At 30.9% G+C, this 21,278-nt stretch overlaps 1 protein-coding gene across 1 annotated transcript; it reads left to right on the top strand.

Moving 5' to 3' along the window:
- The first annotated feature begins 2,698 nt into the window (after positions 1-2,698).
- On the top strand, positions 2,699-21,076 carry LOC127730602 (exosome complex component MTR3-like). The gene is made up of 9 exons (XM_052239064.1): positions 2,699-2,846; positions 5,004-5,061; positions 5,847-5,925; positions 8,309-8,483; positions 8,807-8,867; positions 9,979-10,064; positions 12,121-12,180; positions 13,606-13,716; positions 20,642-21,076. Exons 1-9 carry the CDS (start codon positions 2,757-2,759, stop codon positions 20,741-20,743), a joined length of 822 nt encoding a protein of 273 aa, XP_052095024.1. The 5' UTR covers positions 2,699-2,756; the 3' UTR covers positions 20,744-21,076.
- Positions 21,077-21,278: the final 202 nt, after the last annotated feature.

Below are 21,278 nucleotides of genomic sequence, written 5' to 3'. Positions count from 1 at the left end.
AAAAAGCGCAAATGTCCTATGAAAAAGCGCAAACGTCCCGCGCCGCCTGAACTACCTTTAAAAAACCCAGATGCCTTCAAGGAATGCCAACATTCAGAATACAATAGGTGTTTTGATAGTATTTTTGATAAGAGGTCAATTTCCTAATTTTACAATTAGAACTTAATAATTGCACCTCTTTAAATGTGCATTAGAATTACAATATGTTCTACACACGAAAATAATATTTAATGCATTAAAAGATGAAAAAGTGCAAAATATACATCTATGTTTTTTTTCAATTTTTTTTATTAAAACATTATTCAAATCATCTATGTTTAATTTAACTTTTTTTATATTTTATCTAAAAATTATGTCCTTTTATCATTTAGTTTGTATTCTTGTTATATTTTTTTATTCAGTTGGCCGAAATGTCAGAGAAAGAAACGTCCATTGGCCGTGAACTTGTCTCGATTACCCAAACATGCTTTCATCATAATATGCAGTCGCTTCTTAGTTTTACTGAATAGTTCATTTTCTGGAATAGGGTCGCTATTCTACCAATTTAGTATCTGGATTAGACTACTTCCACTTTATCTGATTCAAGAGTTTTACAAAATCATTAGCATGCACATGCAAAATAATAAATGAAGGCATACCACAACTCATATATTATATGTCTATGTTTTATGTTTTATTTTAAACTTCCATTGGCTTGTAAGGGTATCTTTTTTTCAACTCGGGCACATATGGGTGCGTTTCATAGGAATATATGAGTTGTGGTGTGCCTTCAACATGGGCAGACCCAAGAGGGGAAGTAAGGGGTGTACACCTCCCCCCCTTTTTGGTTGAAAAAAAAACACGAAAAATACGTTGTGAACTACCGAATTAGACTTATTACCGGGTTTGTACTAAAATGAGCGACCCGATGGGTGCCACATGTGGAGAAGGATCTGCTTACCCTTCCGGAGCACCTGAGATCACCCCCAGTTTTTGGTGGGGTTCGTGTTGGTCAGTCTTTAGTTTTCTATGTTGTGTTTTGTGTACTATTGTTTGTCTGTTATTAAAAAATGAATTTTGAATATAAGAAAATACTTTTGAATTTCTAATATTAAATAATGAATTTCTAATATTAAAAAATGAATTTCTAATATTAATAAATGATTTTTTTAAATTAGAAATTGAATTTTAAAATATTAAAAAATGATTTTCTAATATTAAAAAATGATTTTTTAATATTACAAATTCATTTTCTAATATTACAAATTCTTTTTTTAATATTAAGAAATATGTTTTTCTTTTTTAATATTAGAAATGATTTTCTAATATTAAAAAATGATTTTTTAATATTACAAATTCATTTTCTAATATTACAAATTCTTTTTTTAATATTAAGAAATATGTTTTTCTTTTTTAATATTAGAAATTCATTTTTTAATATAAGAAATTCATATTTTAATATTAGAAAAGGAATTTCTTATATTTGAAAATGTTTTTTTAGTATTAAGAAATAGCTCTTTTTGTCCACTTTCGCTTGCCATACATTTTGACATTTTGTTTTCTTAACAATTATTTGATCATTTTTGATATGGGCGCATTGCATTTGCGCCAATTTTTACAAAATCCAATCTTTCATTTGCGCACAAGGTTATATTTCATTTGCGCCAAAAAGTAAAAACTACATTTGCGCCATTTTACAGGTAACATATAACGGAAAAGTTTAAAATATTCATTGCTATATCTTGAATAAGATTTGTTTTAAGTATTCCCCTGGGTAACTAAGTAAGTTCATACTTATTTTTTAATATAAAACTGATTCACTTAGGTTTAAAATTATAGTGTTCACATGGTTGAGGTGTCAATTCTGAGATAGTTTCCGTTAGTTTTCTCAGAATTGGATTGTTTCATATATTTCATGTTTGATAGCCGACCGACTTTACGGAATAGGTTTTAGAAGACCGTACGGTTGTCTATGATGACTTTTATCCACTTCATTTGAACTTTGGTGGATAGTTGTCTCATTGGCAATCATACCACATCTCCTTATATGTATATAGAGGAAATAAGTCTGTACTTTTTTATGACCACACATATAAGTTATCCAGTGTAAATGAGTACATCCGAGCCGTTGCTTACAAGTCTGTGTCAGAACAAAATTTCGGTTTTACTCCAGTGTATAGTGCTTTCTTTTAGTTTTTATGATCTCGTTAATTTATAACAGAACTGTGTTTTAACATTGTCAAGAAAAGTCTCTTATTAAGAACGTATCAGTGTATAGTCTCTTTTGAATAAAACTGTTTTTATACCATTTACCAGTATTTACCTGTATTATTGGCGCAAATGAAATGTTTTGTTTTGGCGCAAATGAAATATGGTTTGTGGCGCAAATGAAAGATTATTTTGGCGCAAAAGCAAAGCACCGATTGATATTTATTAAATAAATTTTAATTACAAAGTTGCTTTATATATAAAAGTTCAAGAAAAATACAAAAATGTTTTTTTTTAAATAATAAGTGTTTTCTTATTCAAAGAAAAATAATCTCAAAACTGAATTGTGACTTTTTTTCCTGTGACTTTTTGTCCTGTGACTTTCTGTCCTACATTCGTTTATATCACCGGTATACTTGAGTCTTGGCTGTTGTTTATTATTTGATTACCTGAACTTGGTGATCGTTTATCCGGAACCAGTACCGGAACTGGTTAAACTTTTACATTTTCAAAATGTCAGCCTCCATTCATCGCTCATGAGCTTTTGAACATTATCATTTAGAGGGAAAATGCCGACCGATACTCGAAGGATAGGCGGTCCAGAGGAATCTTTCAGTCCTTTGGCATATACTTTAACCGATAGTATAAAAACTTTGATGGTAATGAAATTAAACACTGATACACTGCCATCATACAGCTTAGCCAAAGATTTGTATACATGTAGTAAGACATACAAATCCTTGCTTAGCTAACAGTGCCAGTCAAAATAGTGTTTACTGTTTAAACAGTGTTTTATCTTAATATAGATAACTACACAATGAAATATACTGAGCATAGATATTAAGTAACTGTGCATAACCTTCAAAATTTCTCCATGGAGGCTTTAGGCAATAGATGAGCAGTATTTTAAAGATAACAGATAATTGATATTGTCATTGTCTATGATATTATACTTTTATGAATATTAATAGTAAACAGGAAAAGACAGATATTAAGGACAGAGAATAATTAAACAGTAAAAGGCTGAACTCTAATTAAAAAAATATAAGCAAACCAGAAAAAAATATATAGGCATGTCAGGGCATACTCTTGCTGGTTGTAATAAATTCAGTTCAGGGCTTAAAAAATCCACTACCCCGACGCCCGGGACTCAACATTTAGGCCTCGGGCAATCAAAACTTGTAACTCAATATGCCCAACGGACTAGTAACAAAAAAATCTTGGCGTTTCCAAAATCAAATGAAAATAGAAAGTGGGAAATCCCCTCATCACTATGCTATCTTAGCCAATCAGATTCAACTACGTCATCCGGGATTCCAAGAATTTGAACTGATTTTGTTTTAAAAATAGAACAAATAACTCTGGATGTTCCGGTATCATGTATTGATCGACATTCTGGTACTTTCAATATTGATTTGTCATTACAGGGGGTATTGACATAATAATTGTACATTGTCATTGATTATGCAAGCAGAGAAATATAATGTAAACTGATTGTACCTCCTTCTGAATAATTTAATGCAATATAGATGTGAATCCCTTTTGACATGTTTGACAGGAGAAATCTGACTTTTGTCAGATATAAATTTGTTACATGTGCATAACCACATGTCATGCATGTTATGGACACCTTTTTGTTTGTTTACATACTGTGAAGAAGTCTCGAGAACCATGACCTAAACATTAACAGTCTTCAGAAAACTTAAACTTGGTGCAATAATATTTTATCAATCAGCAAAATCTTCATTCAAATAAATTTGATTTTCAAAGAAATAAAATATATAACAAAAACAATTTCTGTTCAGAGTCTGTAGTCTGTAATCTATTTATAGCCCAATAAGCTTACTTGTGATTAATGTAAATATGGATATTAATTCATTTATAAAACAAATATTAAAGACACAAAATATCGATGGTTGATATTTATTCACATAAATATTTCAGGTCATTTGATTTATTTCAATAAATAATAGGATTTTAAAACTGAAAACAAATATGAGCATTACATAACAGGGACTTTCTATACTATGTTTTAGTATAGACTTTCCCTGTACATAACCAGCTGATAATTCTTTTGCACATCTGATAAAAATCACTCCAATCCTTTTATATATACATGTATAGCAGTGGTCAAGGCTTATACCATCTCAGGATTTGGTCAACTCATTATTGCAGAATATACAATGAATATACATTTATCGACTACTTGAATATATCGGGTAATGGGATATCTTTTGCTGACATAATTTTTGGGTATCTGATTTGCCGACGGATAAAAAATTGTTAAGTCAGTTTTGATTGGCTAGCAGTTCTTCCAACAGGGCTAGTAAGCTAGTGAGCTGTAACAAAATTTTTTAACCCCTGCAGTTGAGGATTATCTCCAGGATATATACTACTCAATATTTTTACCTTGATTCTTTAAAGTGAATTATTTGCTAGAATTTGAGAATTTGAACACATATCCCATCTGTGACAAACTCCACTATATAGCACATAATGCATGTAATGTGGCCTCTTCTGGTCCACCTTAACATATGTTGAGTAAAGGCTTAAAGGGCAAAAGCTCACTTGACTTTTATTTTCAATACTACACAGTGAAATCTTGGCCTATCAATCATTATGCATGCACAAATTTGCATAAAATATTAAGATTTTCGTTAAATAAGGTATGAACTTGATAAATATAGAAGCTAAATAATTTATCTTTTCCATTTGAAATATTACTTACGGTATCTATTTTTGTAGAAGATGGATGCAAAAATGTGACATTCTTTTTTAAAGTTCTGTTACATACACTTGACCTTAACTTTTTGTAGGTGTCTTCAAATGGAATTCGTAATGATGGACGAAAATGTGAGGATCTCAGAAAAATGTGTAAGTAGAGCAATTTAACAATTTTTTGTCCAAGCATAATGTGGCAGGTGAAGTTGAATTTGCTTAATCATCACTAACAAAATAGATTTTTAAATATTACTTCCAATGTTACATGTACAAATGTATATGCCATTTTTTGGTGTGTTACTACATGTAAGTGGGCAAACAAATACCCTTAAAGCTGTGTATTGTTTTCTGAGTGAAATTTAATAATATATTTTATGAAATAAAAACCCATATATCAGTAAGAGCAGGGGGCAATTCAAAACACAAGTGCATCTTGCAGAAAGTGAAAACATTATCTTCTGGATGCTGCATTCAAAAAAAGATAATAATAAAAAAGTATCCAACGATTGCTAACAAGTTTTAACATGTACATATACTTACACTCAATATATTTTATTGAATAGTCTTTTTAATGTGTTTACTTAAACCAATTGGTCTAAAGCTACGTTAACCCTAAAAAGATACCAGAAAGTCAAAAAGAACAGAACAACACCATTTCCAAAATGAACAAAACATGGAGAAAAGTTCACAGAATACAGCTCAGACTGAAAAGATTACAATGTAAAACCCATAGATAAAAACCTGATAAGTAGGTTCTCCTGAAATGTAAACAATTTCTCCTCCACTTGTGATTACTGTTGTTTTACTAGTTTATGTTGTCTAGTAATATCTGTGGAAGTAAGAAAATAAAATATTTAATTAACCAGTAACCCAACAATATGCTTTTCAAAAACAGAAGTTTTTTTTATATGTTCATTATTGTGACTTTTCTTTAACAGTTATCAAAACAGGAGTAATAAGCCAAGCCAGAGGTTCAGCTTACATTGAACAAGGGGAGACCAAAATCATTTGTTCTGTGTAAGTATTATACATGTACATGAAACATATTATTGTGAGAGTGGTAGTATGGAAATAGAAACATGCCATTCAAAAAATCAAGGAGTCATTATTGAGTTGTTTCTTATATTCATAAGTATTTGATCTACTAAAGTTCATTGAATATAAAATGTATGTAATATGAATTTGAATGACCACTGTCCTCTAGAAGACAACATAACAATCTAATTCAAAGGTGGAGGTTCAATTTTAAAGAACAATTGTTATCTTTATGTGATATGATATCTTACATTAATGTACTACATAGTTACATTTAGATTTGGTTTGGTTTTGATAGATACTGTATATTGTTTTTTTTTGTCCCATGTGTTTACTTTTTGCTTTGTTCTCTGCAGCTAAGAAATGCCAAAAACTAACTGCAGGAACATTCCTAGATTTTTTGCTGTTTAAACATTTCATACAATATTCTGTTAATTATTGAGTATACACGGAATTTTGTGTAAACTCTTTTCACCCTAAAGGTGAAATAACATTATATATAAATTCAGTCTTTTGTGTAGATCATCATCAGCAGATCACAAAACATAAAGATCTCTGTTTTCATAATAATTAAATTGGCTAATCATACATGTCATCAGGCCTGGGGCCATTACATTGCAATGTAATGCATTACATTACAATTACTTTGTGATTCTTCCATTACAATTACAATTACATTTTTTCTCACATGTAATGCACTACATTACAATTACTTTGCCTGTGTAATGCATTACATTACACATTACTTTTTCAATATAAAAACTAAAAACATTTAAAAAAACATTTTTTTTATAAGAAATTGATAAATATTACCGGGGTATATGTACATATATATACAGTGTTAGTGACATAGACTTCAAATACTTGAAAAATAAATAAATTATCATATAATTTTGTTTCTAACATTGATCACTTAATCATTAAGACATCATAAAGGGATTTCAAAGGGATATAATAAATGTGCAATTAAAGGATTATCTTGTTAACTTTCATTGAAATACATGTAAGGTGTGTATAGAAAATTATGAAAATTTCATCTTCATATTTTTTCCATTCATCTATCTGTATAGTTTTGTTTAATAATTATTTTTAGAAGATTTTTTAAGGGCATACTATCTATAATGATTTAATACAGTTATTAACTGTGACAATAATTTTATTCAATACTTTCTTTTGTTTTTGTTAATATTTTATTTTTATTTTACTATATTCTTCAATTTTATGTATTTTACCAATTTGTAATGAAAAGTAATGTACAGTAATGGAGGCATTACATTGATTTTTAACTAAAGTAATCATTACATTACATGTAATTGTAATGCAGAAAATGTGCATTACAAATTACTTTGCATTACATCAAAAAAATGTAATATTACAATGCATTACAATTACAAATTACCATTACCCCAGGCCTGCATGTCATACCTTTTGACAACAGAACAATCAGTCACATGGTCATAAATGTTTATTAATGACTATCTGTAGACTGAATATTTTGCAAATAATGTAAAATAAATCACATTTACATGGATATTTGCATAAATATGGTTAAATGATGCTCTCTTTTACCATTACAAAATAATCAAAACCTTCAACTTTTCATCTACAATGTACAGAAATAACTTTCTTTGAATATTTTCTAAATTATGTGTATTTTTGTTTGTAGTACTAATATTTATTTGTTATAGATTCTCTGTCTGTCAATCAAGTTTTTTGTTGTTTACATCTTTATACGTTACTGTGATTTTTTTCACATGTATTTTCCCTATCAATGAAAATAATACACAATGTAAATTTAATAATAATATGTCCAAATCGCTAAAAAGAGCTGATGTGAAAAAACAAATATATGGTACATGTATGTTATTGATGCATGCTCTTTTGAAGGTCATACTATGAAATGCAGGGGCAGATAATCACACAAAGTATTAATGTGCTGTTTCCTTGACATTGTTTTTAATTGACATCATAGATTCACTGAAAATACTTTTGACTTCATCAGGTCTGTAGCAAAAATAAAAAAGCAGTTGTAAAGGAAAACCTTTTGACACACATGAAATCTACTTTGGGGTGTAAAGGTCAGAGCAAATGAAAATGTGTTACTTTTCTATAATCAATTAAGTCCAATTAATGACAGGGATTTATTTAACATTGTGATGAAGGTTGGATTGCTGGCATAGTGGCATGACACATTATTGGAAATCAGATCTTAAACTTTTAAGAAAAGCTAAAAGCACATAGTTTTACCTTGTGATACACAGATTTGCTATTTCTTTGAGTTGTTAAGCCACACCAAATCACACAAATCTAAGTTATAATGATTTGAATAATTTTATTCAATCATGTTGATAAATTTTTCTTTTAGATATGGTCCTAGAGAAGTTGTCAGAAAAGAAGAATTCAGTATGAAAGGACAACTTACCTGTGAATTCAAATATGCCACTTTTTCCTGTAGCTACAGAAGACAACATCAGCAAGACAGTGAAGAGAAAGATTTTTCTGTCCAGTTACTAGAAGCATTAGAACCTGCTGTTTGTCTGGTAATTCAACACTGAGAATGTATTAGATGTTAAATATGGAGACAAATTTGTTGTGAATTGTTCAAAATAAGTATTTGTTATTGTTAGGTAATCATGGTTATAGGAACACCATTACAGATAATTCATAAATATTGGCTATTCTTTGTAATTCAAGGAATATTACGACTAGATTGCACTCTTCTAACTATTTATAAAATTAGGATAGTTTCATTTAAAATATAATGCATCCAGGATTTTTGTTTCAAACAGATGGATACCATCTATTTGACACCATCCTATAACATTCCTATTATAAATGTTACAACTTCTGACTTTTGTTTCAGCACAAGTTTCCCAAAGCTCAGGTTAACATCTTTGTAGAAGTTTTACAGAATGATGGCAGTGGTGAGTGGTAATAAAATTTAATCATGACAGATTACTATTTAGTTCAACTTGTTACTTTTCTAAAACATTTACACTGAAATTACTCTATAATATATACATATTGCATATGAGTTGACACACTGAGTGACATATCTTGCCAACTGCAATATTAAAATTTTCTTTAAAGGGCAATGATCTCTAAAACTCACTCGTCAAATAAAATCTGTCAGGTGTACACAAGACTGACATGCTATTAGCAACCATTCCACATACCAAATAATGACGATATATCATGCATAGATATTGAGGAATAGACTGCATCTGAAACCAATCCACATTCCAAACATTGTTGACCTACAAAAGTATTTGCTAAACAGAAATCATTCTGAAAACTTAGCATTAAAGTTCCAAAAAAGAAAAAAGAAATAGAGGACGTGCTAAATGAAACAAACTGCCGAAACAATCAACAGAGTTTGATGTTTGTCTTCAGTGTTATAATTTTAGATGCAAAGTCTTTAGCTACTTGAAAGTGAGAAGAAGATTGAAATTCTAAATAAAGGTGGTAAAAATTCTACTTGTTAAAAGTATTGCAAAAATTAATACAATACAAGTAACAGCGGCTTATCTGCATAATGCAATGTATGATTGATTTGTAACTAAAAGAAAAGAATAAAAAGTTTTTTGCAGCTGGAGTGATTGAAGGTAAACTATAAAACAGCCATTCAGATTATATGCACCTAGTTTGTGGTGTTGTAATGGAATGTTCAACTTAAAACAGAATAATGTAAAGGGCAGTTTTAATAGATTTGATGCATAAAACCCCATGCATACTGTAAATTCAGAAATTATTGCGATGTTTTTATTATTGCGAAAAATGCGACAGGGTAATAATCGCAATAATTTAAACTCGCATTTTGAAATTTTTTATATGAATTTAACAGGATTTTTCTCAATATCGCAAAAATTAAAATCGCATTTAAGTTTAAAATGACAAAATCGCAATAATAAATGCACGCAATAATTTCTGAATTTACAGTAGTATACTTTACATTTTTAATTGCTATGATATATTGACATATTTGAATTTTATATGTTTCATGCATTACATAATAAATGTCCTAATATCTTACAGCATTAGCAGCTTCTATAACATGTGCATCAATGGCCTTAGCAGATGCTGGAATAGAGGTTTATGATTTGGTAATAGGTTGTTCCATGGTAAGATGAGTTAAGATAAGATACTGCATCTTCTATGTAATCATGAGGTCAGTCCAACGTTACACAAAAGATAGATATATAGATATTTCATATACATTTCAAACAAAGTTAGTGTTTTTACAATAGAACTTCAATGGATTGAACTCAAGGGGACTGACTTTCCATTGTGTGACTAAATGAAACTTCTCTGTTGGATTTATGCTATTTGAAACACATATTCATGATTTACTATCAATATGGTTAACATAAAAACATTCAATAAAATTAAAAAAATATTTTTATTTAGATAAAAATAATTAATTTTAGAACTTAACATATTTACCACATTTTGTATTTTAAAATGAATTTCTTTTATTAGAATTAAAAAAATGAAGTGGGGGCTTTTGTCCTAGGTGAGAGGTCCTTTGGCTTTATCCGGGAGATTTTGTCCTGCTCCTGTCTGATTTGTGTAACAAAAACATGTTTGATTTAAATGAATTATTCTCCTTTTTTGTATTTGAGAAGCTGAGTTATCCATCATAAGAATTGAATTTGCCAACCCAAAGATTATTATTGGCATATTTCAAAATCACAGTGCCTGACATGATTGACTTATTTCCAAAGCACATTACTTCATCTATAGATTTGAAGTTATCTTCCAAAAATTATATATAAAAGACAAAATACAAAACTTCTTTTTTGGGCTGCAGTTTGACTGTGATAAGTTGTAATGAGTAAACTTTTCCAGTTTGACTGTGATAAGTTGTAATGAGTGAAAACTTTTCCAGTTTGACTGTGATAAGTTGTAATGAGTGAAAACTTTTCCAGTTTGACTGTGATAAGTTGTAATGAGTGAAAACTTTTCCTGTTTGCCAGACACATACTTTCTGATTTGCTGATACTTTGAATTTTTCAATATGTTGAAGAACTAAATTTTTGTCACACATTTTTCCAGCACTACTGAAAAGAATGACTTCTTATGTGATCTCTAGCTTGACAGTGATGACTTAAAAGGTGTAAGGGATTTTCAAATTTGTCTGACCCCAACTTCCTATTTTCCTATACTTCAAATTATGACTTAGGGTATGCCTAGCATGACAACACTTGCACTTTCTTATTTCTTTCTTTGTGACAGTAAATGAAAATTTGCATTTTTTACAACTACAAGTAGAAAAATGTATTGAATCCTGAAAAAGTATCATTATTTCATGTGTAATCCTGACTTAACATCATCCAATTAATCATCAACTTGACCCTTCATTATCATAAATATTAACAGACAGGTAAACGTTAATGTGAATACCAGTAGACAGGTTAACATAAATATGAATACTGGTAAACAGGTTAACATAAATGTGAATACCAGTAGACAGGTTAACACAAATATGGATATCAGTAGACAGATAAGCAACAATATAATATTGATTTTCTTAATTTTGTTTGATCTCATTTCATTATAAAATATATGAATGAAATGTAAATTATTTATTGTAACCTGTATCAGACTGATGCATTTTTGCAGGTTGAATCAATCATTAAAGTTGGGTTTCCTGCTGCTGCCTTCCCTAGTTTCCCTTTTTCAGCTGATATTCATTTCATTCACTAGACATGCTGATCACATGCACATCCCATCTCCTACTATGTTCAAATTAAAGGTTGTATGCATACAGACCCAATTGATGTCGAATTATTGTCTTGCAGACAATAATACATGTATATCGGCTAGTTTTTAATGTTTTTTCAAAAATTAAACCATGGAGAGTTGTCTCATTGGCACTCATACCACATCTTCATAGTGTATTACCTACTCATAACGTTATGAGTAACTTAGTTTGACCAAATCTATATTTATTTACAAATAGATTTAGATGGAGCAAAATGATTCTGGTCATTTAGTAAAATGTTATTTTCACAAATATCTTGCAATGAACCATAACCTGTATATCCATGGTTACAATAAGACCCTGTAAAAACCTGTGAAAACACTGCATACAATGTTGTATTTAAATTGACTACTGGAACATGGCCTCCATAATGATAATATATGCAAGATTTTGATTTGTCATCTTTATTGCAGAAAATTTGTGAAGACAAAGTTCTAACAGATCCTACAATTAATGAAGAATATGACAGTCAGGTAAGTTGTAAAGGCTTGTAGGCTGTTTGTTATATTGGATAGTAACTGGCCATTTTTGTGTCACCTGACATCAAAGGTGTAGAAACACATAGGAATCATTTCCTGTATTTTACAGATAAATGCACTAATTTATTTTGCAATAAACATTTACATACAGTCTGTGATTAAATTTTTAAACATCAATAACTTTGTGAAACTCCCATGGACTGTAACGAAACTTTGACAAAAATTTCTTCAAAATCAAAAAATAGAATCTGAAGAAAATTTAAAGGTTTTTACCTATTTAACTGATAAATGGACTTAGTTTTTGGCAGTCAACATTACTGTTTTACACTGATAGTAGTAATCACAGGCGAGACACAGGAAACAAACGGTTCTTTGGCAGTCAACATTACTCTTTTACACTGATAGTAGCAATCACAGGCGAGACACAGGAAACAAACGGTTCTTTGGCAGTCAACATTACTCTTTTACACTGATAGTAGCAATCACAGGCGAGACACAGGAAACAAACGGTTCTTTGGCAGTCAACATTACTCTTTTACACTGATAGAAGCAATCACAGGCGAGACACAGGAAACAAAGGGTTCTTTGGCAGTCAACATTACTGTTTTACACTGATAGTAGCAATCACAGGCGAGACACAGGAAACAAAGGGTTCTTTGGCAGTCAACATTACTGTTTTACACTGATAGTAGCAATCACAGGCGAGACACAGGAAACAAACGGTTCTTTGGCAGTCAACATTACTCTTTTACACTGATAGTAGCAATCACAGGCGAGACACAGGAAACAAAGGGTTCTTTGGCAGTCAACATTACTGTTTTACACTGATAGTAGCAATCACAGGCGAGACACAGGAAACAAACGGTTCTTTGGCAGTCAACATTACTCTTTTACACTGATAGTAGCAATCACAGGCGAGACACAGGAAACAAAGGGTTCTTTGGCAGTCAACATTACTGTTTTACACTGATAGTAGCAATCACAGGCGAGACACAGGAAACAAACGGTTCTTTGGCAGTCAACATTACTCTTTTACACTGATAGTAGCAATCACAGGCGAGACACAGGAAACAAAGGGTTCTTTGGCAGTCAACATTACTGTTTTACACTGATAGTAGCAATCACAGGCGAGACACAGGAAACAAAGGCTTCTTTGGCAGTCAACATTACTCTTTTACACTGATAGTAGCAATCACAGGCGAGACACAGGAAACAAAGGGTTCTTCATAACGCTTTATGAACTATTTATATTTATATTATGAGACATACTGTTGCATTCAAAGACTGATTGACATGTTGTTGGGTTGCATGCATAAACTAGGTAGCACAATGTTAAAACTTATCTGTGTAAATTACTGAAGTTAAGCATTAGAATTCAATTTTCTAGAATATTAAAATTTGATGAATTTATATTTGTAGAATAGTAAACAGCTAAATCATGGTAGTTTAACAATAGGATTTATGCCTTCATTAAACCAGATATCAGCTATAACATCTAAAGGAGAAATTCAGATTGACTTTCTTAAAAGGGTAAGTTAAGTATCCGATGCTAATTCAAGAGTTTGTAACCTTTTTATCCCCCCATCACTCAGTGGCTTAGGCATATATTGTTATCAATGTCTGTCCTTCTGTCTATTTGAAATCTAGCAGTTGTCAAGACTGTCGTACATTAAGCATGTACATTTTGACTTGATTTTTGGTCCTTAGCATATAATGATGAGTTACAAATAAGCTGCTTTTTGTTAATGGTGACCTCCTTTTCAGTGAATTTTAAATAATTGTGTTGTACTATAAATTTTATATTTCATATTTCTGAAAATCAACAGTGCCTTATACTGTACTTTGCCTGTACATAGCTTATTTTGGATATATAAGTATTTCTCTTATGGTTGTGGACTGTTGTCTATTCCCTGCATGATGTGATATTTTTCATATCTTTCTGGACAGTGTGATATGAATAAGTGATACAAAAATGTGTTAATTTTGTTGGCCTATCCTGCAATATGACACAGATTGTGACATTTCTTTTGGCTATTTGATGGGTCAATAATAACTTTTTAAAGGTTATGTGGGACTACGTTTCCTACCTGATGTAAGGTAATGATCTGATATGTCATTTCTCCAATGATATACAAAACTTTCACATTTTTCATCTGAAAATCATCTTTTTGTCAAGTTTGATTCCATCATGAAGCATACAAAAAGCTTTAAAAAACTGTATTTAAAAGTTTGATGTAGGAAGCAGAACTATTACATGTAAATGACAAGAACAACAAAGGAGTGTTTGTTATTATATTGAAATTGAATAGCTCAAGTTGATATAAATCACTATTCTATCCTCACTCATTATGAAAACCATAGTTTATGGTGTTACAGATCTAGTTTAGTTTACATTTGGTTTCAAGTGTCCTCCTTTTTTGAAACACAGCTGTTGGACTTTTTATGCCTGCCTTTAAGTAAGTTGATAGATAGATAGATACTTTATCCTCTAAAACCAATTAACAAAGGTACAGAAAAGAAACAATAGTTTAATATACTGTATAAACATTAATTTTCGTGGGGGTTAATTTTCTTGGTTTTTAAGTTCAGAAAAAATTAGGTAAATGTCACTTTATAATTAACAATATTCAATAAAACTAATCTTAACTTTCACCGTAGGGAAAAATCAATAATGCACTTGGCGTCCGTCGTCGTCTGTCGTCGTAAACTATTTCAAAAATCTTCTCCTCTGTAACTAATGGGCCAAATACCTTCAAACTTTAACTAAATGTTCCTTAGGGTATCTAGTTTATAAAACGATCCGAAGTTTTGATCCATCGACAAACATGGCCGCCATGGCTAAAAATAGAACATAGGGGTCAAATGAAGTTTTTGGCTTATATCTCAAAAACTAAAGCTTTTGGAGCAAATCTGACATGGGGGTAAAATTGTTCAATTGGTCAAGATCTATCAGCTCTGAAATTTTCAGACGAATTGAACAATCCATTGTTGGGTTGCTGCCACCGAATTGGTAGTTTTAACAAAATTTTGCTGTTTTTTGTTATTATTTTGCATATTATTATAGATATATATAAACTGTAAGCAGCAATAATGTTCAGCAAAGTAAGATCTACAAAAAAGTTAATACGACCATAATTGTCAATTGACCCCTTAAGGAGTTATTGCCCTTTAAAGACAATTTTACACAATTTGTTCATCAAGTTTGCCAATATTTAAAAATCTTCTCCTCTGAAACTACTAGGCCAATTACCTTCAAACTTTAAATAAATGTTCCTTAGGGTATCTTGTTTATAATTTGTATCCGAAGTTTGTATCCATCGACAAACATGGCCGCCATGGCTAAAAATAGAACATAAGGGTCAAATGCAGTTTTTGGCTTATATCTCAAAAACTAAATCTTTTAGAGCTAATGTGACATGGGGGTAAAATTGTTTAATTGGTCAAGATCTATCGGCCCTGAAATTTTCAGACGAATCGAACAACCCATTGTTGGGTTGCTGCCACCGAATTGGTAGTTTTAACAAAATTTTGCAGTTTTTTGTTATTATTTTGAATATTTTTATAGATACATATAAACTGTAAGCAGCAATAATGTTCAGCAAAGTAAGATCTACAAAACAGTTAATATGACCAAAATTGTCAATTGACCCCTTAAGGAGTTATTGCCCTATAAAAACAATTTTACACAATTTGTTCATCAAGTTTGCTAACATTTAAAAATCTTCTCCTCTGAAATACAGGTGAGCGATTCAGGCTCTTGAGAGCCTCTTGTTTATATAATGTCGATATGATTTTGTCTGATTTAAAAAAGTAAATATCCAAGTATTTTGAATTTAGATTTGTAAATCCAGTTAAATTTTCGTAAGGGTTTTATTTTTGTTGATAATTTTTATCCATGAAATAAACAAAATTAAATCCCCAACGAAAATTTCTGCTTTTACAGTACAATGCTAAAAGGGGCATTACCTACGAGATATAAAAAAAAAAAAATGATATTTTTTTTGTTCAATCGTTAATGAAAGTGAAATAATAATTTGCTTTTAACAACCAGTTGGTTCAGTTTCGTCAAAATAAGCAAAGAAACATCGCAAATGAATTATTCAATTGCAAGTGAATAATTCGACCTCATTGAGTCTGTATTCATGTGAACTTTAATTGATTGCTATATATAGAGATGGGTTAAGTATGAATTAGGCGTGTTCAGTTATTAAATGGAAATGAATGTAAACATTAGAAGTGAAACAAGGGTAAATCATTTGGTTGACTGATTCAATATAGAAAAACTAATTCTTATACAGGTAAAAATGATTATTAACATATTTTTTTAATCTATAATATGAAATCAAACAGACCTAGAAAAATTCAATTGCACGAGTTCGCAATCTATTTATATCTATGTTTATGTTTATATTGGGTTATATGACCGTCTGCAGTCTTTGGAGGTCACCTGATGATACACCTTTCCACTCTCCTATCAATCATTAGTAAATTGACCAATCATATGTGGTAAATCATTTGATAATTGATCATATGATTCTTTTATCATGTGAATTACTACTTTTAATAATGCAAATATTGATAGGGTATAACTGGATTCATTTTTGTTAGTGGAGTACCAATTTCAGTGGATTTTGTGGCTAAAGATGAACCATAAATGTAAATGATCAAGGAAGTTCAAATAGTCTTATATGTAGGCATAACTACAAAATCAATTATCCATGAAAATGCAGGCATAGCCACAAAATCAATTATCCATGAAAATTCAGACATAACTGCAAAATCAATTATCCATGAAAATTCAGACATAACTACGAAATCAATTATCCATGAAAATTCAGACATAACCACTAAATCAATTATCCATGAAAATTCAGACATAACCACTAAATCAATTATCCATGAAAATTCAGACATAACTGCAAAATCAATTATCCATGAAAATTCAGACATAACTACAAAATCAATTATCCATGAAAATTCAGACATAACTACAAAATCAATTATCCATGAAAATTCAGACATAACTACAAAATCAATTATCCGTGAAAATTCAGACATAACCACAAAATCAATTATCCATGAAAATTCAGACATAACTGCAAAATCAATTATCAATGAAAATACAATTTTTTTCTCAATCCACTAAAATTGGTCCTCACGAAAATAGATGAATCCACAGTAGTAGTAAATGATTGTTTGATCCTGTGAATGACTTACTAAATACCAATGATTGTTTGATCCTGTGAATGACTTACTAAATACCAATGATTGTTTGATCCTGTGAATGACTTACTAAATACCAATGATTGTTTGATCCTGTGAATGACTTACTAAATACCAATAATAGTTTGACTGTGAATGACTTATTAAATACCAATGATTCTTTGATCCTGTGAATGACTTACTAAATACCAATGATTCTTTGATCCTGTGAATGACTTACTAAATACCAATGATTCTTTGATCCTGTGAATGACTTACTAAAAACCAATGATTCTTTGATCCTGTGAATGACTTACTAAATACCAATGATTCTTTGATCCTGTGAATGACTTACTAAATACCAATGATTCTTTGATCCTGTGAATGACTTACTAAATACCAATGATTCTTTGATCCTGTGAATGACTACTAAATACCAATGATTCTTTGATCCTGTGAATGACTTATTATGTTTGATCCTGTGAATGACTTACTAAATACCAATGATTATTTGATCCTGTGAATGACTTACTAAATACCAATGATTGTTTGATCCTGTGAATGACTACTAAATACCACTGATTCTTTGATCCTGTTAATGACTTACTAAATACCAATGATTCTTTGATCCTGTGAATGACTTACTAAATACCAATGATTGTTTGATCCTGTGAATGACTTACTAAATACCAATGATTGTTTGATCCTGTGAATGACTTACTAAATACCAATGATTGTTTGATCCTGTGAATGACTTACTAAATACCAATGATTGTTTGATCCTGTGAATGACTTACTAAATACCAATGATTGTTTGATCCTGTGAATGACTTACTAAATACCAATGATTGTTTGATCCTGTGAATGACTACTAAATACCAATGATACTTTGATCCTGTGAATGACTTACTAAATACCAATGATTATTTGATCCTGTGAATGACTACTAAATACCAATGATTGTTTGATCCCGTGAATGACTTACTAAATTCCAATGATTGTTTGATCCTGTGAATGACTTACAAAATACCAATCAGAGCTACAGATAAGCTGCGTATTTGCGTGATCACGCAATAAAAATAATTAAAAACCCAATGCAATTGCCCATTGCAGGGTTCAATAACCCAATTAATTCAAAGGAAAACCCAATTATATGCCAAAAACATGGGTTCTTAACGCTTTTATTCGCTATCGTTTGCGTTATTTACCCTTACTTGATTTCAGTCGTCGCGTAAATCTATTTTAATAATATTTATAATTGGAAATGTCCTTTCGTTCTAAAAATAGAGCCCTGCATCAAGTAGCTGTAATGGGTCCTTGTTTGAATTTTCCGTTGCTCAAAAGGTACACGTGTTTATGAAAACATTTCGATCTTCTCTTGTTTATCCAATTAGCGTGTGACATGCTGTCACATTTTTTCGAATTGCTCAGGTTTTATCATAACATACAATGAATTAAAACGAAAATAAATGTCCTGTAAAAATATTGAATAGAAGCATGTTTTCGGCTTCTTTTTGATAGCTGAGGGAAAGTTATGATGATAACAAGACTCAGCTAGTGATTTTAGGAAGCGGCCATTGAACGCACGGGCGTGTTTGCGTACCATAACGAGAACATTGCTAGAGCGATAAACACGGGGTTCCGTCAAAAACGAAATCAGTTGGAAAAAGTGAAAGGCCAAATCAATTATGACATGATATGTAGTTTGAAAGCATCGGAAACCAAAAGTTCTGATAAGGGACAACTTAACCCAGATTTATGTAAATTGAATTAAATGAAAACAGTTTATATATTATTTTTTTCATTTTAGTTGATGAGTGAATACACATATCCGTTTTTTACGTCAATGCAGCTTGACACTTTCTTTGTTTTGGTCTAATTGTTCTAGATGCTTAAGATAGTTGTCTTATTGGCAAGTGCAGTATAACATTGTCATTTATTTACTTGATGTTGCAGAATTATTTGTAAATTTAAGTTGAATGTGGTCTCCGTCATTATAAACCACCCTATAAACCTCAAGGTTTTGGGGTATATCTTAAATCTGGAAACTACTTTTTATTTTTATTAAAAAGTAAATCTGGCAAATAGGTGAAAGGACTGGCAAAACTTTCTTACAGCACCTAAATTTCACATATATTACACAAAAATCTAAACACTTAGCCACACCTACCCCAACTATAATTAAACTGTAGGGTGATCATATGGGATCTAGAAAGGCAATTAGTTCCTGTCCAACTAGTGACACCAGCTGCAGTTTACATAAGTTTTGAGAAAATACAAAACTGACAGAACGTTTAAAACGGGACACAAATTAAATGTACAATTGCTTGTCAGTGAATAAACCAAATAAAACAGCTAGCACATATTCTACAAAGAAAGAAACACATTTAAGATAGAAACACATCTGGGGTTGATATAATGTGATTATAACATGCCTAAATATTCAATATTATTAATCGTATATTTTTAAGGATTTGTGATTCGTTAAAACTTGATCACATGTACATTTGTATTTGCTCAGTTTGCACGCCAATACTGTTGTGTTTAGCTTTTCGTAGGTAAAAAACAGCATATTGCACAGGGCATACAGCATGTTACTAAAAATAGATTCTAGAAATCCCCAATTTTACATTGTTCATGCTATAGTTGTTGATTAATAATATAACAATTGTAGCCTTTGGTTGAGGTCAATACGATGTTATATCGACCCAGAGAAGCATATCGACCTCGGACTTCGTCCTCAGTCAATATGCTTCTCTTAGGTCGATATAACCTCGTATCGACCTCATACAAAGGCTATAATTGTATAATATTGTGTTGATGAAAAAAAACCAATACATTAAGGAGCTTGGTGGTGAAAAACCCAATTTGATATTTGCTTGAGGGGTGAATTGGAATTGATAATGCAATTAAAAAACTTTATCACCCAATTACATAAAAAAAATGGTGGGTAAAAACCCCAATTTGTGAATTCTTATCTGGAGCTCTGACCAATGATTGTTTGATCCTGTGAATGACTGCTAAATACCAATGATTGTTTGATCCTGTGAATGACTACTAAATACCAATGATTGTTTGATCCTGTGAATGACTACTAAATACCAATGATTGTTTGATCCTGTGAATGACTACTAAATACCAATGATTGTTTGATCCTGTGAATGACTTACTAAATACCAATGATTCTTTGATCCTGTGAATGACTTACTAAATACCAAGTGTGTAACTTCTTGTTATTGTTTAACTATTTCAGGCAATGACAGATTGTGTTGAAGCTTGTCAGAAGATTTATCCAGCAATGCAGCAGAGTTTACACAGTTCTATAAAAGACAAATTAACTGCCAGTGAAAGATGATTATAACCATGTTTAAAAAAATGTTCACCATTAAGAGTGTTAATGAAGTGGACCTTGGATGCTGTGTGAAAAAAAATATAAATAAGAATTGTATTGTGGGAAATTTCATATGGAATATATGGCCACTGTAAATAAAAAGGGGTTAATTGACTTAGCCTTTGCAGAAACAGAAAAAGAAAGGGAGGCTCCAGTGGGATGTTTTTCTTGTTTACATCCAAGTTATCATAATATGTCTTGATTGCATAATATGGTGTATTATGTTAAAAGTGGAACAAGTAGCAGAGTTGTAGCTTAATTTAACCATTATTCAAAATAAAATGATGTTGACTGTTATCATATAATTTTCTATTTTAACATATAAGGCAATTTCTTTAATTGAAAAAGATAAACTACTGCTGCCAACCAAATGCTAAGCTTTAGGAAAAGATACTCTGCATAGAAATGATTTACAATGAGTAACTTCATGTATATTTGGAAACAACTACTGCAAAGAGGTTATATAGAGCAGCACATGCCTATCGTTAGTCTTTTCGTC

The sequence above is a fragment of the Mytilus californianus genome, unplaced genomic scaffold (assembly GCF_021869535.1).
Source record: "Mytilus californianus isolate M0D057914Y unplaced genomic scaffold, xbMytCali1.0.p SCAF_2, whole genome shotgun sequence".
NCBI classification, from domain to species: domain Eukaryota; kingdom Metazoa; phylum Mollusca; class Bivalvia; order Mytilida; family Mytilidae; genus Mytilus; species Mytilus californianus.
Note: the sequence above shows the minus strand (reverse complement) of the source record. Positions and strands in the feature narration are given on the sequence as shown.